The sequence below is a fragment of the Vidua macroura genome, chromosome 7 (assembly GCF_024509145.1).
Source record: "Vidua macroura isolate BioBank_ID:100142 chromosome 7, ASM2450914v1, whole genome shotgun sequence".
NCBI classification, from domain to species: Eukaryota; Metazoa; Chordata; class Aves; order Passeriformes; family Viduidae; genus Vidua; species Vidua macroura.
In genome coordinates, this window is record NC_071577.1 from 26,196,347 (window position 1) to 26,220,659 (window position 24,313).

Here is a 24,313-nt window from a genome sequence, read left to right on the forward strand (position 1 = left end):
GCTGGTGCTGTATTTAATGAAAAAAAAATCTGAGCTACCACATCCAGGCATTATCTATGTTTTACCTTATTAATAAAACGTGTTTGTTAATGTGTATTCCTAGTAAGATACATTCCTAAGTTCCCACAGAAATATTATTTTGGAAACTTTTATCTTTCCCATAACATAAGAGAGACATTTATTCACACAATCACTGCCACTCCATAGAATTGCCTTTATTTTTAAATGTTCATTTTTAATTTCACCTTCCCCACAAAGGTTGCCTTTCTCATCTTTACACTGCTATAGCTAGGACAGCATCACTACCAGACCATATAGGTGACATGCCAATGCTTCTGGTATCACCAATTCTGGGTCCTTGACTTCTGATCACAGCCACCCAGACCTTCCTCCTTTCTGAGGATACTATAAAAGAAAACAAAACACACCATCACGGAAAAACACCACCACAAAACACTGTCACTGCAGAACATTTAAGTCTGCTAATTGTGGCCTCATCTTTGGTCTGCTTGAGATGGGAGTCAGTAGTGTTGGCTCAACATGAGGGACTGTGAATGGACTTGTCATGGATGTCACAGGGCCTGGCACACCTCTTCATCAAAACTAAAGTTAGCCAAAAATGGGGAAATGCAAATGAAAGAAGATGAATTAGACTAAGACAAGAATGGATTCTGGTACACTAAGAAAGTCTCAGTGCCCATTCTGTTACTGACTGTGGGACCAAAGAGTTTTGTTTTCAGTACTTTCTATGTTCCTGATTCCACTCCAATTTTTGTGTGCACTGTTTCACAGTGAAGTCCTTGAAAGCAACTAATGTGGCCCTGGCCGTAATCTGCTTAAGGTAATTTATGGTGGTACAATAGAGCTGACTTCAGGGAAGTCAATCCTGACACCAGGAAGGTCCCATAAACAGTCTCAGAGCCAAGTTCATGAACTACAATTCAAGAGAATTGGATTTGAGCCCTCCTACCCTGCTTCTCGATCTTGAAGAGACCTTGAGGAAATAATTGTATCACTCTATTCAGCAGTACACATCTATAAAAAAGGGACAATAAAAATCCTGTCCTTGACAGAATGACTGTTAGTGTCAACCTAGCAAACAGAAAAAAATCCTTGTAACTATGGCAAGGACAGCCACATAGCTAAAATGAATAGATATTAGGTGCAAGTCCCTTACTCTGACACTGGCTGTGCTTTTAGTGCCATATAAATAATTCTCCTTTATTTTGTCATGCTATTATCACTGAGCATACAGGTTAAAGTAATAAGGGGAAGGGGATTGGGGGAAACTCTGATTCCTTTCTCTCTTTAGCCCTGCAAAGACTGGAGGCATTCAGCAAAATCCAAAAAAAGGATTGTGGTAATTGCCTCACCTGCCTTGCTCCAAAAATTGCCTCTTCACAAAAAACCTCATGCACTGCAGCTGCCCAAACTAAGACAACCCCAGACAATAATCCTGAGCTGTGCATTTGACTTGATTTTTTTCCTTGGGCTTTGCAGATTAAGCAAAACTGACCCTATGCAGAAACCCAGGAGATACAGACAACTGCCTCTGAATACTTACCCTGACACAGACCCCACTACAGGGTGGGTGGCGGAAACACAGATGTTTCCCCACAGCAGCAAACACAATTCACCTCACTGTTACCTTCTTACCTACTGAAAAATTCCTGTCCTTGCTTGGCATCAGGCACAGGTGATTACCAAGCCTGGCAGAGGTTGGACACTCCTCAAACTCGGAAGTTTCAGGAAAGATTTGGGTGCATCTTTTTTTTTTTTTTCCCTTTCTCCTTCATACAAAAAGAATCAGCAATTTTGCAGAAGTGATTTGCATTTTCTCAACCCAATCATTTTTCATATCAAAGAGGTGTACGTGCCAAAACACATGTGAGCCTAGGCATGTAAGAGGCAACAGCAGTCTGCAACTTGCCCTTGAGAAACGTCAGGCAGTAATAAGCTATTCATTCATAGTGCTGCTCCCAGTCAGTGAACAGCTTCAGAAGGGCCAAGATTTGGTACTGAAGGGATTATAAGACCCTGGGAGCAAAGGTCAGGCTCCTAGAAGTGATAAATCTAACCTTATAAAGTGATAAATCTTCACCTTAGCCACTTGATCAAATGCTATTGTTAAAATTTAAAATCAGTGTGTTGGGGGTCCCTCCAGGACAAGAGTCCCCATATACAATTTGCTCAACAGGCTAATTTAATCTTGTCTCCTAAAGACTTTTTCATCAAAGAATAACACTCAGGCCCCAAGGGAAAGGATGAGCATCCCTAATCTCACTGCTTCATGACTGCATTAGGTAATGCAGATCTTTAGGACCAGAAGCTGAAGCTGAGCTCCTTCAAATCACCTGCTCCTGCTGAGCATCCTGAGGCCTGGCTGATTCAAATGCTGCAATAAGCAGCCACATGATGAAGTCCTCCAGCCCTGAGCCTTTGCTCTCCATAAATTCATCACAGTTTATAAGTTCTCTGAAATCAACACTGCACTATCACAATGCTTAGCCCTTATTTGTTCCACAGTGAATAACATAAACTCCAGTGTTGGGCAACTTGACTTGCAAAAATCCAGACTGTCTGCTCCTCCCACCCTAAGGAATGCTCTTGCCTGCTCTCCATCGTATGGTCTGGATGGCCATGAGTTTGGAAGGAGGAAAAAGCAAAACAAAGGGACAATACAGCAGCCTGGCCTCTCACGTTGCCATATCACCTCAGCTGGTTATAATCTCCACAAAATGAAATAGCAAGCAAATGACTAATGACTGGAAGATGAGTGTGCCTTGCTGAGGCAACACAGCAGGGCAAAGGACCCTTGCCAAGAGCAGTGAGACTCTTATTTCAGTGCTTCAATTAATACAGCTGCCATTTACCTATCTCCCCAGATCCCAGCACGCCTTCAGAAGGCTGCTGCAATGAAAAGTCCTGTCCTCCTCTTCCACCAATTAATGCCCCCAGATCACCTTAGTTGCTCTGAACCCATTTCCCCTTAATGAGCTAGGCCTGCCTGATCCTCATCCCCCAGAGCTGTTCACAAGCACCTACTAGAGATCTCTCAAGCACCAAGAGAAAGCAGCATGAACAGGATCAGCCAGGAAATCCCCAGATGGCCCAAGGGGAGGGAAAAAAGGCTGCATGATGCAACCCTATACTGAAGTAAACCTGCCCTAACCAGTTCCCATCCAGAGTGGTTTCTTTCCAGGGCAAATGAGTTTCTTCCCAGGACAGCTGTTTGTTCATGTGCAGATGTCCAGAGGCCTCCTTGCCTTGTCTCCACCACTTATGCCACGTCATCAATTATATTTCATGTTATTTCACTCCTTGCTTTGAGCAACAGCAGCTCTTGTTGCAGGTAAGGACACACTTCACTCTCTTTGTTTCCCCATCTCAGACCAAGCCTTCACTGTATCTTCTGAGAGCAATATTAACTTCTGACTGACCCTGTTCTTCCTTACACTCCGATGGAAAAAAGCAGTAGTTCAAACCCATTCCACCATCAAAATTCCCACATGGAACCTCTGGGGACTGCACCTTTCTGTGGCAGCTTAGTCTGAACTTGAGGGTTATGTTGTGCTGCATTATCAAGAAACGCCTGGAGAAAGGGAGCTGGGCTCAGGGAGCTGGGGAAGGAATATGGAAAGTCTGATGGACATCAACCTGCCATCAGCAGCAGCTTTCAGGAGGCTGCAAACAATAGGAAAGAAAAGGCTTGACAAGCCAGAAAGGAACAATTGCATTAAAATGGCAAGATTTTGACCAAAATACTCTTGAATTGGGGGAGGATGAAGCCAGTTTTAACAGCTCTTCTGTCCAAAATGACAATGGACTGGAGGATTCTCCAGGGAGCAGAACAAGGAGGTTGTCTGTTCAGGGGACTGGCATGTATGAATTCTTTCCATTTGGCTTTGCAACATCAAATTTGTAGTATTTTAAGTACAGAAATTAAAAGCATCTCTTCCAATTTTCATTAAATTAGTAAAAAATAGTTTGAATGGCTCCGAAGATTATTATACCAGGCATGAGAAGACTGAAACATGGGAAATGTCACCACTTATGTTTAAAAAAACACGCTGAAAAGAATCACTCATAGAACCTGACTCCCACAGTCAGTCTAGAGAGACAGACAAATGACTACACATTTGCTCACCACCAAATCTTGTCCAGCCTAGTGTGGAAATAACCAGAGACACATTTGGGCTGGAAAACCTACTGGTGCCAGACAGCATCTGTGTGCCACTGCAGCTGGACAAGGCAGAGGAAGAAAAAGCACCTGGCACATCCTAATGATGGTACAGGACTAGCCAGTATGTCTTCAGTGATTGTCTCCCTTCTAAGAGACCTAAAGTCCACAGGAAACATCAAACACAAGGTTCCCCTTCCCATGTCCCCTGCTTTATCTCCTCACACTCACTGTAGAGTGTGTGACCTTCACGAGGGGAACACAGACAATGCTCATCCCAGAGTAAGATCCAGGGAGGAACAGAATACAGACATCTATGCAACAGAGCCTCAGCAACTCTCATCTCCCAGATCCTGAAACAGTGACTAATTAGAAACATCTTTAAATCCCCAGCTGGGGAGGTGACTGAAAAGAGACAAAACATAAGGATGATGATGATATGTGCAAGTGCTGTTACTTGTTATCGTCTCAAAATGTTGACAGCAGCTCTTAGCAAGCACGCACCAGTGAATAGCTTACATGCACTAATTCTCTCTTAAAAAGCATGTGTTTAACCCTCAGAGACAGCACTTCTCCATTCCACATGAAACCTCAGGAATTGCCAAAATTATTTAAAGCCCTAGCAAACAAGAGCTCTTGGAAGTGATAATCAACCCCCTCTTGCCCACATGTGACTCTCAAGGTCTGTTTCTCATGCTCTGCAATTTCCAGATGGGACCCATCAACAAGCTATCAATTGCCCCTTACATGCAGATGAACAGGTAATTAGTTAAATGACCTAATTAATATTAATACACTTGAGTGATATAACTAACAAAGCTTGATTTTTAAGGAGTTTTATGTATCTTTCCTGAGAGTGTGCTTGTGAGTACATTGCTGGTTACTGATGTCTAATACTGGCTGAGTTTCTGCTTCAACCCCTTAGGAGACATGAACAAGGTACAGTCCTACCACCCAGCAACTATTTCCATAAAAGCAATAGAAAACCAGTATCTTAGAGCTCAATCCCTCAACAGAATTTTCCGGTTCAAAAGTTTTCAGGGTAGCCATAGAGACAAAGATAATCCACACGTGCCCACACACAGGCTCGTTTGGAAGAAAGCCAGGCTCAAAATGGGACAGCCAGTGCATTGCTTTAAAACAAGAAAGAGAAGTCTTTACTGAGAGCAAGAGCCAAACAAGGACCATGTTTGCACTTTATTGCCCAGATGCCCTCTCAACAGAGTTAATATGGCATGGCACACTGTAGAGGCGTTAAAGGGGAAAGACCTGCACTTTGACTGCCATCAGATGCTCTGAAAGCATGAAGTATGCATTCATATGATGGGGATTTAAAAAAAAAAAAAAAAAAAAAAAAAAAAAAAAAAAAAAAAAAAAAAAAGAAGGTAAGATTTGGAAGTTTTAAGGGGTAGAGGAGAGACAAAGAATGGGCACAGTGAACTCAGCCTCGTAAAACACATGCATGCACTCGCCTGCACCAAGCAGGGACGTGGAGAGCTCTGGTGCCAGGTCCTGGAGCAGCACAGGGGATCCTGCCCTCCCCATCCCCGGGGCTCAGGCGGTGGCACGAACAAGCAGGGACAGACACGTTCCGGAGCAGCCCGCAGGGAAGCACAAAGCCAGTTGCTCACCTCGCAAAGCCTGCGGGCAAGGCTTGCTCATCGCCTGCCTCCAGCTGCCGCACAAGGGGAGCCAGGGGACGCGGCCCCTGTGCGCTCAGCGCAGCATCCCACAGCAGCCCCACACTCAGGAATGGGATGTTCTGCTCCAGACACCATCCAAGCCTGGAGGCGTTCCCGCATCTCCATGACTCCAGCACATCACACATGGAGGAAACCCAGGGAGGGGGCTGGATCAAGCAGGAGAAATGAAGTTTGAATTCACTTAAAAGTAATTTTAGGACCCATACGAAATAAAGCAGGCCCAGGGGACCCTTCTGGCTAGCTGAGCCGGCCTCACAACTGAGGAATTCAGGGGTACCTTCTGCAGCAAACAACTCCTTCCAACTCCAGTGTCTGCCAGTAGCAACATTTGCCCCTGTGCCCCATTACCCAGGAGACCACTGAATGAGTCAGTAATTCAAATATCCCACAAGTTTTCTGCTCTGTCCAGGCTGGGCCAGCTTTCAAGAACATTGTCAAGGCAGATATATCCCTAAAAAATCCCCACCACACACATCACACCCCCAGCCTGAACCCTTCAAAAAGTGAGAGAGAGAGAGGAAAGAAAAAAGCTGTGTCAGGATGGAGGACACGGCATGAAGGGTGCAAGCATATGCACATCAACAGCTCCTGGGAAAGAGGAGGGGGCTGAAACACAGCCCAGACCTGCTGCTAAGCAGCTGGGATTTAACACTTGTTGCAGCAAGAGAAATTAGTAATAGAAATCAGCACAGAGAAGGATGGAGGTGTCAGGTTCAACGCTGGGCTGCGCCAAGGGAGAGCAGCAAAAGTGGTCTTTAGGGAAGTGGGTTTGTTCTATTTTGTTTTATATTTTTTGTGACTAGATCTTTATACTCCTGATCACAGTCCCAGGAGTGTTTACCCTCCCTTAGATATTCTTATTCCATCTTGGTGTATCTCCAAGGCATGAACACCCTGGAAACATGAACAGCAAGTGAATTTTTATTATTTTCTCTGCTGGAGCTCTTAGGGATTTGAAAGAAAATGCTTTTGTTAATGGCAACAGCTAGCTTTATCAGCAGTAATTCCTACCACTGATCCAAACAGAATATTATGAATGGGAGAAGTAAAATAAAAATCCACATCCCATGAACATTTGCCTAAGTGTGCTGGTGCTGCCCACACTCACCATTTTTGCAGGACAAACCCATCCCCATACTTCTGTTGCAGATCATCTGCAAACACCAGGCTCTGCAAGGAGAGTGAGTGGACAGGAGGAGCCCCCCCTGCCATCCCACCTGGGTGCCCATGCATGAATTCCCTGACCTGAGAGCAGCAGTGGTGCAAGATTTCTCCCTACCCTTATCTCAAAGCACAAGCCTTTATTTCTATTTTCTCTCCCCTGTCAGGCTGAGGAGAGGAGCCATGAAGCAGCTTTAGTGGGCATCTGGCATCCAGCCAGGACCAACCCAGCACACGCAGGCTCCTCTTCAAAATTTAACTGGTGCCAGCAGCAGCACAGGTTGCTGTTACAGGTGGCAGAGCTCCCTACATCAGGATGAGCAGTGAACAACACCTCCATCCCACATATGAAATTGTTTGAGAAAAATGAAACATTAGCTCAGCTACCACCCATCTGAGCAGATATTCATCAAGTGAAGGCTCCTGAGATTTTCCACAATACCTGTGCACTTCAGTACAGTTCAGGTTGTGACTGCAGAGGATCACACAGTCCTCCACTTCCAAGATTTCTTCCTGCAAGGAATGTGAACCACTTGGCTTTCCCACACACATGAAGGGAGGAAAGCCAAGACACCAAGCAACCACAGGTTGTTTTCTCAGAAAAGAATTCATGATGAAAAATGATGGGTTTTCCTCTCAGAAGGTGTGACCTTAAACTGGGAAGAGTCTAGAACCTCACTGTACACTGCAACCCCTCACTCCATGAAGGGCTGCTGGACCAGGACTGCACCTACACATTAGAACTCTTGCTAAAGCATGTCAGTCAATGAAGAGACTCAGCAAGAGCCTAGTTAGGCTGGTGGACAAAAGGGAGGAGGCAGGGAAAAACTGTGACAAATTGAAAATTCATCGTGGATTGCGTAACTGCATGAATAATTCCTTTCAAGCCAAAAGAGATTGCTGCAGAAGAGGTAGCTTGCTGCAGAAGAGGTAGCATGCTGCAGTCCCTCAGCTCCATTTAATGAAATAACTCCCAGATAGATGGGTGGTTTGGGTATTTGGTTTATTTGGTGGGGTTTTTTAATTTGTTTTAACAAAAAAAAAAAAAAAAAACACAAAACACACCCAAAACCAAACTAAATTGTAAGATGCAGTTGATCTTCTGTCAGCAGAGAAGAGCTGAGGAACCAACCAAACAGGTGACACTGATAGGTTTCCTCAACCAATTTTTAATTTGTGAAAACAATAGAAGAGATGCTCATTGGGGGGGGGGAGGAAGGAAGATATGAAAAATATTTTCCCTAAGCCACTGATGATGCCTCAGGTTTTAACTTTTATGTTTTTCAGATTCTGTACTGCTTTAGTGTGCAGTTCTGAGCTTCAGGGGATGGTAAGCTCTCTTAACAGAGTAGGGACACAAAGCAATTCTTTCTCTTGCTGGGGACCAAGGACAACCTATCCAAAGCTCAGGCCCAAGTGCATAACAGCAGAATGAAGAGAGAAAAACAAGAAGGATGGGACTTCATAACCTAAAGCTATAATTGGACAATTAACTGCAATATGCAGATGGACCAGAACTTATAAAAGTGAGAAACCTAGTAACTGGTTGTCCATTCTGTGGCCATTCTGGGTTCATCTTGGGTGTAGCACTGGCTGGGCTCTTGTACTATCCAAAGTGTATCCACTGAGGCCTTTTAATAAATCCCTACTTTATTCCATAACTCCATCTAGCCTCTGTTCTAGGTCAGCCTTCACAAGGCATCATTCAGACTCATGAAAGCATCTGGAAAGAGGAATTGGTAAAAAAAGGAAAGAGACTGGGAAAAAAGTCCCGACAGTAAGATATACTTAAGTTACTGAGTGTCATGCCCAGAAGCAGGGAAACCCCACATCTAAAATTCCAGGATTCAAATCTGGAACCACCCAGCTCAGGAAGGGTCCCATCCCCTGCATCTCCCAACTGCCATGGAAGGGTTAGGCTTTTTCCATATGCCAAATAGAATTCTGCAATAAGCTCTTCTGGGTCTTCTTTTAACAAGTAATAGGATAAGAGGAAATACCCTTAAGCTGTAGCAGGGGAGATTTAGATTGGATATCAGGGAAATTTTCTTCATAAAAGGGGTTACCAAACATTGGACTGGACTACCCAGGGAAGTGGTGGCGTCGCCACTGAAGGTATTTAAAAAATATGGCACTTAGGGACACAGTTTAGTGGTGAACTTGGCAATTCTGGGTTTATAGTTTAACTCAACGGCTTTTTCCAACCTAAACAATTCCATGATTTTGATGCATAAAGTGCACCACTTTCCAAAGACAGCCAGGCACCTCAGGAGCAGTATTGCCAAAGAGTGCATCTTGGCCCTGAAGCATCCACACAAATGCCCTGATGTCTAATATTGCAGTTGAACCCATGCTGAAGCCTTCCCCTCACAGTGGACACTAACAGGGCTTTTCCTCCTCTATCTGGTCAGTGATTTTTACCAGACTTCGAAGATGAAAATCATTGGTCAGACCTCTGCACCACCCCACCAGCAGGGAGTTGGTCAATGGATCCAAAAACTAGTGGGAAAGAGAAAACCTTTACAGAAAGCTGACTAAAATCCATTCGGTCCTGTGGGATCTTTAGGAGCCAAGCCCACTGGCTTTGGGGCTCCCTCCTTGAATTCCACATATTTTACACTATTTGCCTAAAACCAGATCCCCAACTCTTTGCCAAGCCCTCCTAATCCATCAGCTTTGAGGCCAGGACTGCAGCCCACTCCACAAGGTCCTCCTTTCTTCTCACAGCCCCAGCTTCTCCTCCTCTTCCCTGAACACCACTCCCACAACTGCTTATTACCCATTTTTCTCCTTCACCTCAGTTCCCCTCTTCCTGCTTCCCACATGAACATCATGAGCTCTAACTCCCCACCAAGCCAATCTGAGGTCCCATTTTTTTCAGGAGAGCCTGTGTATCTACCATGGGCTCCAGGACCAGGCAGGAAGACCAGAGAAAAGGACAGGGTGGCAGGCTGGGTAGTTTGTAGGCTGCTGCTTATTGGGAGGGCGGGAGAGCACTGATCCTTTTTTTCCTGTTTGGGGATAGGGATGTGTGAAAGGGGTTCAGGACTGCCTCCTTCTCCAGCCCCTTCACTGGCATAAGCACTTTGGCAGCTCAGTGCTTCACACCCACTCAGGATGGCTCTGAGCACCCACATTCCTACCAGGAGATGTTGCTCCACATGCTTTCACACCAGCCCACTCCAGACAGTGCTCACACGGCAGAGCCAAGCCTCTGCATCCTCCTGTCCAGCTGGGCTGGGGTGTGAGCAGTGACTCCCAGGCTGGCCCCCAGCTGGGGAGCAGCTGTGCTGCACAAGTGCTGACTCAGGCGTGAGCAACACCAGCACAAGGACATCGCCTGCCCTTGGCATCCAGGGCCAGACAGCCGGCAGCCTCAGCCCAGAACACGCTCTGCCCTGGTGAATCACACACCAACCCCGGCAAGTCCCTTCAAGACCCATCAGTCACCAGAGGGGAAAAAAAATTACATGCACACAAAGTAATTAGAGGTGTAACCCTCTCCCCTCCCTCTGTGCAGGCTTAATGCTTCCTTTGTCCAGGCATGTTTGCCTTGCTAAGTCATGCTTCAGGGCAACCTTCTTGACAGAAAACAAAGGTTAATTAATATTAAAAAAAAAAAAAAAAAAGAAAGAAAGAAAAAACCACAGAGAAGCCCCTCATTAAAATGGTCACCCTCGCAGCACAGCTCCCTACTCACACTGGTCCTTCTTGGAAACAGAGCACTGACCCATGGCAATGACCCCTGCAAAAAAGCCAAACTGCACACAATCAACTCAGGGCTGTCTCCAGTGATGGAGGGGTGGGAAGCCAGCCAGCAGAGCAGATCAGAGACACAGCAATGCTCAAACCTGACGGCTGTAATCCACCTCACTCACAGAAATCCTGGCCCCACTGACCATTTGCCTCCAGCTAATTCAAAACCTTCTCCTGGCAGCTCAGTGACATCCTGTGACGTACTGTAGCTCTGCTATCACCTGCACCAGCAGCTCTGAGGAGTACATTACAGAGGAAGGGATACCAACCCCACAGATATAGAGACAGATACTCTGCTCCCATCCCTCCTCACCTAAGCAGCTGAAACCACAGTGAAGTCACTTGCAATTTACCACCTGCATTATCAAATGCTTCACCTCCATGGTGAAGTCCCTCATTACAGCACACACACGAGAAAAGCAGGTAGAAGTCTGCTTCAAACCTGCAGGCTCCAAGTGTAAAAATACCTCTTCCACATACTCCTCGTTCACCTCGGACACACATAAGCACTTCTGATCCAGCTGGCTCAAGAGAGGTGGTGAAAGCACACATGCACACCAGCCAGCTCATTAAATCTAATTAGACAGTCTTCCACAGGGAATTTTGAAATTCATATCCAGCAATTACTGTGTCCTGTTCTTTCCTCAACCCTCTGGATGTGTGAGCATGATTATTCACCACATGAAAAATAAAAATTAATATGAAACTTCAGAGAGTTGCTATATGTGCACATTATCAGAAGTGCACTGTAATTTAATCAGTGTTCCTGCTTAGAGACAAATATGGTGGCAGCAACACAGGGAAAGACCACTCAAGCCTCAGCTTTGGATCCAAATGTCTCCAAGAAACTGACAATATGGAACCAATAAGTCTTCCCCAGAAACTTTAGAAAAAATTTGTCCTGATGACATTCTGGTGTGTAAGGTGTGAAGGCACACATGCACAAGGCCACTGGCAATCATGAAGATAACTAAGCCAAAGTGCAAAGGGATTGATCCTTGATGGACTCAAAGAAAATCTAACAGTCATTTCCATGTGTGTCCAGAATAGGAAAATTGTGGTTTCATACCTGATATATAATGTATAGGATGTAAGAGGGCTAAGCACTCAAGTGGAGGGTCCTATGCATTCCCCAGTGTTCCTCATCCCCAGCTCTGCCAATGCTGCCAGCTCCAGGGACATTCCCTCTGCCCACAGCAGATTCCTTTACAGCTTCTGCTTTACTGTATCAATTCATGACACAAAAAAAGTTCCTCACCTGGCTTGTTTATACAAGGGAAGCTTAATCTGAATTCACTTTCACAGTAGAGTAGCTAAATACCTGGCATACCATAGTATACAGAGCATCCCTCCTTTAAGTTTGCCATCTCATTTGCAGGGAGAATGCTGCTCATTTTGAACAAGGAGCACTTCAACTCCCAGCAAATGTCTTGAATTGAAACTCCTATAGATAAAACTTATCCAGAGTATATACACATCATTAATTCCTGAGAGTCCTTCAGCTTCCAGACTCAGCAGCCTCTCATCATGCCTAATCCAGCAAATCCCAGATGAGTTCAGTAAACAGGTTATCTTGCTGATGTGAAAGCACACCAGCAGATTTCACCAGGAGATGCCAACAGCATTGCTCCACTGCAGCAGCTTATGGAGGGTATTCAGGAGACAAAATAAGCATCTATTCTGGAGCCCACCATTTCACTGTTATGTTTATTGTTGGGATGATTTGTCACCCAGAACAGCTCTTCTGAAAGCAAAGAAATGCTGCCCATTTGAACACACATAAAATATTAAAAATTATTTCTTTTACAATGAAGGGGTCATAGCCTGGTCTGGTCTCTCCACAGTCAGGTCTGAACAACCAAACCCAACCCACACACCACTCGGGACACTGCTGCTACATTCCTTTGATCCCAGCAGCAGTAGGAATTAATTTCACCTTCAGAACCTACTTCCTTGTAGATGAGCTTTACAAATAAGGATCAGAAGCAACTTTAGACACACATGAACAAACCACAGAAAGCTGAAGAGCATTTGACACTCCAAACCCCAGCACGCAGCATGGTGGAGTCTCACTTGACCATGCCATATTCCACTCCTGCTAAGGGCAATGCTGAGCTTCTCAAGACAAGGCCCTGACCAGAGGCCCTGGACCTCAACTGAGGTTTCTCACTGACAGAAGCTGGAACACCCATCTTCCATGTATCATGAGTGCTCTGCCTCCAGCTCTCTGGTGACTTTGGATGAGGACCATCCCCATACTCAGCACCCACAAATTGCATCACTGCATTTGGCTGCACAGTGAAGCACACTGGAGAAAAACCTCTTACAACAGTGTGTAGAGCAAAATAAAACTCCAGGCCTTCTCTCCAAAACCCTGTGCAGGGCCAACCTCACCAGCAGCAGCAGCTGCAGCTCAAGGAGCAGCTTTACTTGATGCCACAGAGCCATCAGCCTAGGGAGCCCAGGGAACCAGCACAGCCCTTCTGCCATGGTGCAATGGGATCATCCCATGCAGCCACATCCATGCACAGAGACATTTCAGTGCACACAGGGGGTACAAGTGGCTGTGTGTCTGTCTGGGCATGCAAACTGGTAATTTCATGTCAGCCACTAAAGACAGAACACAGATGTGACAGCACATAATCCACCTAAACTATGTTCAACAAAGAAGCTGCCATAATCCTTCTCAGATATACTTTGGGTCAAATCCAGCTGCAGACAAGGATTATGAAAAGGCTCCCACTGGCCTTCTGGGAGCTGCATATGATCTTCATGTAGATGCACTTGCACAGGGCCCAGCTAGTTCAGTGCAAGGTTGACACTGTTCAGTGAGTTTGCAAGCTCAGCTAGTGAAGCCAAAGGGTTTGCAATTTCCATAAAGCAAGTTTTTTCACCCTTGCTCTTTCAGGTCTTAAAGACACACACAGAAATGAAAAAAAAAAAAAAAAAAAAGCCAACAAACAAAAATCCAGCCACAACACTAACCAAAAAAATATGCAATAAAACCCTCCTACCTTAAAGCAGAAAAAATTATGGAATATAATGGACTAATCCAACCATCATTTATATGGATGAATGATGAATATTCATAGCATTTGCCTTAGTTTTCCTTGTTGATTAAGTATCTAACTTAGATTCCTACTGTTCAAAGAATTGCAAGTCCTAAAACCTACAGAATGACAAGTATCCACCTAGGGCTAGTGCACATAGCTACCCTGACCAAGCTGTCCAGATTTAATTATTATTCTAATAATAGAATTTGTCAGAGAAACTACGGTTTCAATTTTAAAAAACATAAGAAATTAACTGTGAACTGCAGCACACAAAGTTAGCGAATAGCTGTCAAAACAAGAAAAAAAATAAAAACCACAAAAAAAACCACACCCAGAACATTTTCACCAGTAAGATCCTTCAGAAGATCAAGATTCCAGCAAATTCATACAGCCAGTAAGTGACAGAAGGAAACTCTACTAAAAAAAACAAAAAAAAAACAGTTTTCCGTAAGTTTTGTGACTTTACATTAGATGACTTTTTGTTGCTCACAATCAGAAACAGCAGTGACATACTTCCAACTTTTTTCCATTTTGGTCTGAAAATTGGGAATTATAGTAAAGACTTTTAATAAAAGGAGAACCTGCAAAAATTGAGACAAAATGCAACTAAATGCTTAGCTGTATTACAAAACTGGCTTTGCTCCGTAAAAGTGCTGTTTCAGCAAGAAAAATAAAAGATAGTAAGACATTTATTCTGTCTACTGAAAAATACAGATGTTAGTTCTAGATCATATCCTGTTACAAACAAAAGCTAAGGGAGGGGAAAAACTTTTAAAAAGTATTGGAGTCACAACAGCTTTTTCACAGAGACAGAGAGAAGCAACTTGAATATAAATAAGTGTCCAAAATAGGTCAGCACTCTTTTCTTGGCCACTGAAGTCTGATACTTTTCACTTGAGGTTATCCTGGCCGGTGGTGGCACACACACTGCAGGGACAGAGGCTGAGGCCGGAGAGGGCCCCGAGCTCGGTGGCAGCGGCAGTGCCCAGCACAGCCCCGCAGTGAGCACTGCCCGAGCACTGCCAGGCCCCCCCAGTGCCCACGCTCTGTGCCAGTACCTGCATTCCCAGACTGGAGTTGTTTCCAACCTGCCCTCACTCCCCTCCAGGAGTGAGGAAATGCTCTGTGTGCAGTTTTGACCTCATCAAGCAAGAGGTGTGATAAGAGACAGGGTGTTTTCCACAGCCCCTGCAGAGACCCACCAGCTCCATGCATTCAGCCCCGAGCATCCCAGGCACTGCCTGGCAGGAGGCTGCTCTCTGGCCAGGAGAGGATTGGGCCCTGCACCACTCAGCTATGGTGTGTGGGCAAAGCCACTGGCTTCCCACCAAAGGTTACAGTCCCTTAAACCAATGCAGAAAGCAGTTTTAGACCCAAAAATCAGGCCATGAGGTGCAGAGCATGTACCTCAGCTGCTCTGCCACTGCTTCTATGGGGAAGCTGGTAGGAGCATCAAGCTGCAGAAGAGCCACAGGTTCCCTCTCCCTCTTTAAGGAAAAAAAAAATGAACGAACAAGTTATTTCTACAGCACTGAGAGGCAAGCCTGCCAGTTCAGCCTCGGCAGCACTCCTGTCTAGCTCAGCTTGTTTACCACCAATAAAAAGCCCATTAGTTGCACAATGCGCCTGTTTAAAATAACTCAAAAAAAAATCATCACTGGCAAATTAGTAAGACATTAGGACATGCAGACACCTCAGCATGGTGTTATGGAAACCACAGAGGAGTCAGACTTCCCTCAGGAGCTTTTCCCAAGGAAGACAATTCCTAAGATTTCTCTCCCTTTGAGTGGATCCATCTAACTTCGAAGGGATCAGCACCAAAACACAGCAGTCACCCAGTCAACTGACCCAGGGTTTCCAATCAAGTGACTTCAAGAGAAAGTAAATTTACCAGGCTGAAATGCTGCTGGTTTACACTAATGAGAGCACAAGGACCCCCCCTCACACAGGGGCAGCCAGCAGACAAGGCTGCAATGGCCTGAGACATCCCCATAATTTCAAGCCCCCGACCAGGGTCTAAACCAGCAGCAGCAAGAGCTGCTGACTCAGCACTCACCTCCCCAGCCATCAAGAAACCTGCTTTAAAAGCATTGCTCATGTAAAGGCAAAAGGAGGCATGGGGTGAATCATAAGCTGCCCTCCTTTGAGGACAGGTCACATAATTGCTAAGAAAAAAAAAAAAAAAAGCCAAAAAAACAAACAGCTCCCAGCTCAGTCCCCGACCATTCTGTGACACAGACACAAAATCTGTCCTTGCTACCTGCACACACACCACTGGTCTCCAGCTAAGTCCAGAGCAGCACAGCTCAGACCTTGCAGGCAGAGCTTACAGTGCCTCTTCTCAGCACTGCCTCCAAATTAGTGCAATTCAGGGGTCACTCCAACGCTAACCCCAGGGTAGAGGCAGTGCAAAGAGTGGAGGTCTGTCTAGCTTCTCACATGCCTTCTCAAGCACCCAAAACCTAGGACACAAGGGCTAAGGTAAAGCAAGTTCAGGAAGGTATTGCCCTGTGGATTTTAGGCAGAAGAGCTGAGGATTTTTACAGTACTGTCCGTCTCAGCAAACTCCTCTAGATACTGAGCAACCCCAGGAACTGCTTTAAAATCAAGATTAATACTGCTTTTCCTCTTGAGTCCATCCAATTTACAAGGAGGCTGCCCCAGGGGAATAGCCCAAATCCATAGCATCGCCACCAACCTCACCATTAACTATGGTGGGGAAAAGCTGAAGACTCCACTTTGCAAGGAGGTAACCTGATTTCCTGTCTCTCCACAAAACAGTGGGGTGTCTGTGACTCCTCTGCAATTTCTGCCTTTCCTCCATTTCAGCACCTGTGTGAGCCCAACCATCCTTCTCTTCAGCCCCTCAAGAAGAAGCTCCTTTGGGAGCATGCCAAGCAGAGATACATGTTGGACACTGCATTTGTGAAACAGGATAAGGATTCCCTTCTGCTGACAAGGGGATTTCAAGAACAGCTGCAAATATCCAAAGTGGTGATTTAACTTTTCACAATAGAAAACTTTCTCTTCCCATGCCCACAAAAAGAGAGAATGTATTTTTCAGATAATGCATTCAATCCTCCAGATTTGTATGAATGAAAATGGGGTTACACAAGCAGGTGAACAAGCACTGAGCTAAGCCTGGGTAAAAGTATAATCTCTGGATATAAGCAATAAAAACATCCATCACCACAGAGGTTCCCCACTATCTGCATTACCTATGTGACAAACAATTCTGCTACAGAGCCCTGAACACCAGAAATTCCCTGGGAAGACCCAAATGCCATATCAGAAACAATGCCCATCTCCAGACTACAGGACAACAGCCTACTGACTTACATCCAGGAGAAGAAGAGTTCTTCTCAGCTCAGGAAGGAGAAACTAACAACCAAATCCCCTCCCACCTAACATATTAATTCAACTGGGACTTGATGAAGATAACAAAGGGGTAAGAACTACAACTAAATTAGTACCCAGTGTTTTGGCTGGGATTATAAAGATGCTCAGTGATCAATTGTGATCACCTCCATCTGGAAATGGATGGAAACCACTCCCCTCCCAGGGTCTCTCTGAAACCTGCATTATGATTTTAAAGCTGCACTCAGGAACACAATGGCTAAACCAGTAACGCCAGCAAGGTTACAGTAAGAAAGAGCTTAACCTATTGAGGTTCCTACCAGATACGGTTTTTAACAAAGAACAAAGGAGGGTGTTTAAAATCCGACACCACAATGGCCAGTGACCCACTCTGCTCTTCCCTACTACGTGTAATGCATCCAGAACAGTTTTGGGGAGAGAGCAGGAGAGGTGACTCCACTCCAGCAGATCTCACACCAGATAAGAGTACCACAATTATCTGTGCCCTGGGCAGCACGCCAGCACAAACAGCATGCAGGTGCTCCGGCTGCTTTGACAGCATCACAACCACGTCCTTGGGGTGGATCCAGGCCATGCCCTGCCAGCTGAGCCACACTCTACCATCTCTGGTGCTCATGGCCATGGAAACTGAGCTTCAGTTTGGCCTTGTTAGGCTGGTTTGGGGTGCAGGGCCAGCACAGGGGAGGTGGGTGAAGGTGCAATCCCCAAGAGTCTGCAATAAAGGAGATCTGTGTGGCTGTCAAGTGTGAGATCTCCTGGGAACAGCCCTTTTACTGGGCTCCAGATGCTGTGGAGTGATTGCTTATATGAAGGCGGGGGAGGCCTCTTTACTGTTTCTCATTTCCTTTTTTTTGCTTCCCCCCCCCCCCCCCCATTTCCTGGTTTTGTTCAGAAGCACAAGAGAGTCATTCATCATTTTTCTTCCAGCACAAGGAGCGCTCTCACCTCCCCCTCACCCCTAAATCCCTCCCCACCAGGAAAGGGCACACGTTTTCCAGCCAAAAAGGCTCGCAGCAGGGAAGGCAAAGCTCCCCAGCTCCTGCAAGCAGCTCCAGCACAAAGAGCCACATTCTCAGCTGGGTTCAGTGGGTGCCAGCACCCAAAGGGGGAAGGCCAAAACTCAGCAGCAGCAGAAATGCTAAGTCAGAGAACGGGTATCAGCGGAGGAGCAGAGAGATTTGCACCAGCTGGAATTATGATGCAAAGCAGAGAGGAATTACATGCTGAGACAAGAGACAGCACCTCAGGTAATTGGAGAAAAAGAGCCAAGACATAAAGGTCCACATATGTCTCAGCCCACATGCCATAATGGTCACTTGACTCACTGAAACCTGGGAAAAACTTCCTTGTGCACTTGGCTCCCCCACTCTCTGGAAAGTGGATGGGCACTGGTCCAAGTGCAGTCCAGGCACTGGATTGGCACTACTTTACAAGCCACCAGCCTCAGGTTTGGGATGGGCTTCCAGCAAAGCCCTGTTCAATTTGCAGGAGGGGAGAAAGGAGATGGTTATAGATGCAGACATCTAACCCATCCAGAGGGTCGACACCACGCCCAGGAAAATTCCATTGGAAGGCTCTGCTCCTAAGTCCACTTTGGTTCTCAGTCACACTGCTCTTTCCACAGCTTCCTGATGGCTTCTCCATGCCCTGCCTTGGAGAGAGACAGTGCCAGGATAAAAACATCTCAGTACAGCTATAACAAAAAGGATCTCTCTTTGAACAAAAGAAAGAGAGCGAGTAGGAAAACCCCAAATTCTTGCACACATTTTTATAAATGAACCATGCGTTTTCATGAAAAGGAGGACAGTGCAAACACCTGGGGTCTGTTTGGGGCTGTTTGGTTTGGCTGATGACCTGGAAAAAAAAGGGAAGTAAAACTGGACATACAGAAAACATTCCAGGTTTTGGTTTTGTTTGGGTTTAATCGCAGCAGTAACAGCAATCAAGTCAAAAAGGCTGGCTTATAGTCAAACCCAAGGCTTCTTTTTGGTCCTTTTAGAAGGAAAAGAAACTGAAGACTGTGGTCAGTTCTGGGGCCAGTTGGGTGGAGGGAGCCTGTGTGCCAGCAGCTCCACCAAGGAGGTACGTTTATGGCCCAATTTCAGTAAGAACTGAAGAGCAGTGACAACACAAGCCACCAAGAGCTTGGCCATTTGGGACTAAAGTCTTCCACCCCACTGAACTAGAGATTCTGCTGGCTCCTGCAGTTGCTGCTCAGGAGGTTCATCAGGCCCAGAGGGATCACTGTGCTCCTCCAGGCTCTCTCCTAAACACTACCTTCTGCTTTTGCCAACTGAAATGTCAGAGTTTTGCAAAACCCATGTGTTACAGTGTGGAAGCCCAAACAGCCTGGGTTCACCTCTCAGGCATAGGAAGAGTTTGGGATGAATTTTCACACATCCTTGGATCATTGGTGGCGTGTTCTTCGGCATTGCTTTTGAGAGTGTGGATGTTCATTCCCTTTTCTTTCTTTAAAGATGCTCAAGTGGTGAACTGCTTTAGCTGCTGGTCTTGTTTTGAGGCTCTGTTGTGCTCCCAAGGAGAAATGTCAATATATCAAAGTTACCAGAATAAAACCTTAGTTTTACCTTTTGTTTTCTTTCAAATGGTTTGGCAGCCAAATCAAAAGGATCAGTCCCAAGCAGGAACCAACACGTGGCTTCCATCATACTCCAAACCCAGAGAGTGTCACCTCCAGAGCTCCCAGACATGCTTGTGCAGAGCTCTGCCCAACCCTCCCAAACCTGGCAGGAGTGCTCCTTGGCGGCTCTTCTCACTGGATCAATGAATGGCAGGTTTCAGCAGGTCTTCACTGAGCCAGACAGGTCACAATAATCCTGCTAGCACCCTGCTGAAAATATGTGAAGTAAATATGAGACCAAGCATGGGGAGAGAAGATGAGGCTGGCAGAAACACAGCAAGAACACAAGAAAGAGGAAGAAAGAAAGCACAGCACCTCATAGCAGGAAAATAATAAACTTGTTGACAAAAAAAAATGCAATGGGGAAAAAATTATAGGGTTCTAGAGAAAAAAAAAAAAAAAAGCAGCAAAGGAAGAAGGCAAGAGAGACTAGGATGAGCATGCTGGCCTGAATGCACATGGTCAGCATGGGTGTAATGATGCACATTTTCTTCTTGGCACTAAGGGAGTCCCAGAGGGCCCACAAAAGCCTTTTGCAAGTCAAAGGACCAAGCTCTTGACTACTCCCAGGTGGAGCAGCTGCTGAGTCATTCCTTATCCATCAGGCTCTCATCCCACAAAAGTCCAGACTCCTGCTATTGTAAAGAGTATTAAAAGAAATGTTATAAAATCCCAGGGAATTTTGCATCGGAGCCTTTTCCATGTTCTTCCCTCCCTGGCATCTTCAAACTAGGCAACACGTGGCACCATCATCCAGTGCTCATCACTGGAACAACTATCAAGCTATTCAGTCTAAGGAAATTACTATCCCAAGGTACAGTCCCATTACTGAATCTTCCAGGATCAAAGGATAAGCACGCCCAAGAACAACACACCCAGCTGTACCTGCCTCAGTTGCCTTGACTCCCAGGTGGAGCTCTTACTGTGCAGCAGAGGCTAAACAACCAGTCCGTGCCTAGGGGCTGCAGAACCACTGTCGGGGAGGAATGAGATTAATTACATGAATAACAAAAAGCCGGATACCAGCCACCAGCCCCCACCCCACACAGCTCAGCGGGACGCAAAAGGGAAGCAAGGAGCTCAAAACCCAGAAGAGCTCCCAAATGAAGCCAGTCTAATCCTATTCCAGCTACAGACCTGCATCTTGGCCTTCACAAGGGCCAAGAAAAGCCCTGCACATTTTCTTTAGAAAGGAGCACAACAGTGAAAAGCCCCCAGTAGGAGAGTTTTCCTTTCAGTCTGACCTGGACCGTCCTGTGCATCCGCCACGAGGGCACAGCCACCGGGAGCCAGCTCGCCCGCTCAGAGAGGAGAAAAGGGAAGTTAATTTCTGCAGCCAAAAGAAAATAGGGAATTCTTTTCAGATGGCAGGAATGTAACCGTGACATTTAGTCACTTGCTATTCCTGCTTCCCGGCCATGTCTCTCCACAGGAAAGGCCCTGGACAGAAGCACCCTCCAGGCAGCATTGCAACATATGTGTCCTCAAACTCTGGTGTCTAATCCCACTCCTGTGGCCCCCGCTTCAGGTCCTTGGGAAACAGGGGTGGTTTTGGGGAGATTCAGTCTCGCTCACCCTGTGCCTTGGCTGGCTTAAACGGATGTATGTGTCTGTCTGGGAAAAGGGCAAACCTGCAATTCTGGCCCAGGGTCTGACCCCAGCTGAGAACAGCATAGCTCCACTCTCTCCAGGACATGTCAGCCAGGGCAGGATGGCAGCACTGCCCTGCATCAGCCACTGCACTGGGCTCAGATCAGAGGGGAACCAACACCACCTCTCAGCTTTGAAATGCAGCTGTTGACTCTGTCACAATGGTGAAATCACATTTGCTCTGGGTTGAGCTGTGATGATGGGTGACCCTATTTGATGGCTTTGCAGCACCCCCAGCCTAATTCCACCACAGGAGCAGTCTGATCTGCATTGTCCTAGTCCCTGGCCAGCTGTGGCTACATGTCCTCCAGGCATAGTGCATGCTTCCACAGCTGGAGAAAGGAGAGCATCCCAGCTGCGGTTACTCCGGTACAGGGCAGGATGCACACCTTGCACAAGCCCCAGGTACTGGTATCAGGCAGTCAGCCCAGCTCAGGTCACTATTTCAGGGATTTCCAAAGCTCAGCCCAGCGTGCTGGCTGCTCACAGAGATACCTCTGTCACTGTCTGACAGCACTAACTGTAGCCTTGCATTGCAGGCTCCTTCTGCCACACAACCTGAAGTCCCATTCATCCACAGCTATTTCCTGGGCAAAACTTTGTAACTTCCCTCATCTGATGAGAGTCCACTGTTCAGCAGCAGAGTTGCAAAATCTTAATGCAGGGTGCACATAGGTTGTCAGGATGTGGTTTGCATGGCAGTGGGCGGCCCATAGTGGGGTGTAAACATTCCCACAGGAGCATTCACACACTCAACACTGAGCTTGATATCCATCTTAAACACGATGATGATGGAAGACAAGCAAGATGCATAATATAACTGCCAAAAATGCCATTTCATCACAGGATGCCATGGAGGGGATGTGCATTCAGTTGACTATCCACACACAGGCAGGGAAAAGCAAAAGAGAAGAACTGGAAAAAAAAATGCACAGCAAAACATAGACTCGGTTAAATATTTATGGGGGCCACTGCATTTTAATTACAAGCAGTTTTTTAGGTCAGCTGAGACATTTTAGCTCTGCTAGGGCAGATCAGCTCCAGGGGACAGGATAGTGCTGACAACGACAAGCCAGAGGCTCAATCCTCAAGCACACCCAGTAGCTAAGGATAAAAACAGATCTGGGCAGGGCTGTGCTTCCCCTGGGCACAGCCCTTCTCACCACAGCTGAAGCCTTACGACACAGGACTGATGTACACACACATCACTGTGGGTTTGTCTGCCTCCCCCAGCACTTGAAGCCCCACTGCTGGAAGTCAGGGCAGTTCACCAAATAAAGAAGATATCCCTGTGAGCAGCCAGCAGACCCGGCTTTGGAAATCCCTGAAATCGTGGGCTGATCAGCAGCATGATGGGTTTCCATAGCACTGTTCCCACCTCTCAATGCTCACTCCATACTCTTTTCATAAGTTCCCAATTTCTGCATCACTGGCTGTCACCTAAGGCCAGATTATGAATGTGACAGACATCTGGCCAGGTTCACCTACTGCCCCATCATATCTGTACTGCCCAAGCACCTTCAGTGCAGTCTGAATTGGCAAATGTCAGTTTCAGCATGTGCAGGACCAGCCTAATGGCAAGGAGTAAGGTAACAAATCCTTGAAACCAGCGTGATAAAAATAAACAGAAAAATGCAGGAAAGCAGTGACTGAAATCCACAACAAACTTTACTAGAACAACTGAAGCTTTCCAATCATCTGAGATTAGAAGAAACTATGTCTGCATTTGCATCTTTTACTCTTTGTACAGGGCACATTTTGTTAATGCTGGAATTTGTGTGTTTCAGTCCTTGTTAGCTCATTTGGCCATAGTCCAGGATGAGGGTCACAATTCTCAAGAGGGCTGAGCAGAAACCATACCACTATGTGCCGTGGGACCTGCAGGAACTTTACCACCTCACTGGTCAGCTTTCTCATGTTGAACTCACTTCATCCAAAAAATAACAAGTCAAGCCCAGATCACAAAGGTGGGGCTGAGCAGAAAGGAGGGGTCAGACTCATAATGAGTCTGTCCAACCACAAGTATCTGAAGCAATGCTCATAAAGCAAACATTGGAATGACCAGCAAGCAGTACACCTGCCCTTACCAGCAGGGCAAATCTCAAGACAACATCAGCACTTCTAAAAAGGGATTAAAATAAAAGCACACTGAGTTCACGGACAACATTTGTTTAAAAGCCACATGAGAGGTCGTAAATTTCTGCAGGCTGACCCCCCACAAATATAAGCAAGGGAAAATTATTGACTCTGGGCTCCCAAAATATTTACTCAGTCTAACATTACTCTAACTACACTCAAACATTTCCAAAGTCCCATGCCACCACAACTCACGTGCAGAGCACCCTTTCACAAGGGTATTTCCAAGCACTTCACTACCATAAAAGCCAACAGTGTCCTTGCAAGGTAGGAAATCCATTCTAATGGGGAGAGGAGGCTGAAAGAGTGCAGCCTTCACTGTGCAACATCCAAGGGTCAGATCTGAACACTGCACCAAATTGAAATTGTGGGAATAATTACAAAGCCTAGATGAACAGCCTAAACTAAGCAGGGAATATGAGGCTGAGAGAAGACTGCATCGTGGAGCAGGCTGGGGTGTTTAAGTGGCTGCAATTGATCGAGTTTTAGATCTCATCTGACCAAAAGCCACAGCTTGGGAAACACATCTGGTGGAGGATGTCAGTATACTCTGTGTGTTTCCTCACAAAGGCTTGGAATACCAGTTCTTATTTTTAGTACTATTTCCATTTCTTCATGCAATGAGTTCAGTGTTTCAGGCAGCCCTGGAGGAGCA

The 24,313-nt window shown here is 46.1% G+C and overlaps 1 protein-coding gene across 2 annotated transcripts in view; it reads right to left on the minus strand.

The window, feature by feature from the left end:
* The window catches only part of IGFBP2 (insulin like growth factor binding protein 2), a 58,384-nt gene that overhangs the window by 24,623 nt on the left and 9,448 nt on the right, over positions 1-24,313 (minus strand). Inside the window, exon 1 of one of the 2 annotated variants that reach the window (XM_053982207.1) lies at positions 5,812-5,857. The exons of the other annotated variant lie outside the window; for it this stretch is intronic. Coding sequence (XP_053838182.1) covers positions 5,812-5,842 — 31 coding nt within the window. The 5' untranslated portion in view covers positions 5,843-5,857. Of the gene's footprint in view, positions 1-5,811; positions 5,858-24,313 lie in introns of those variants that run through there. 2 annotated transcript variants of the gene reach the window in all.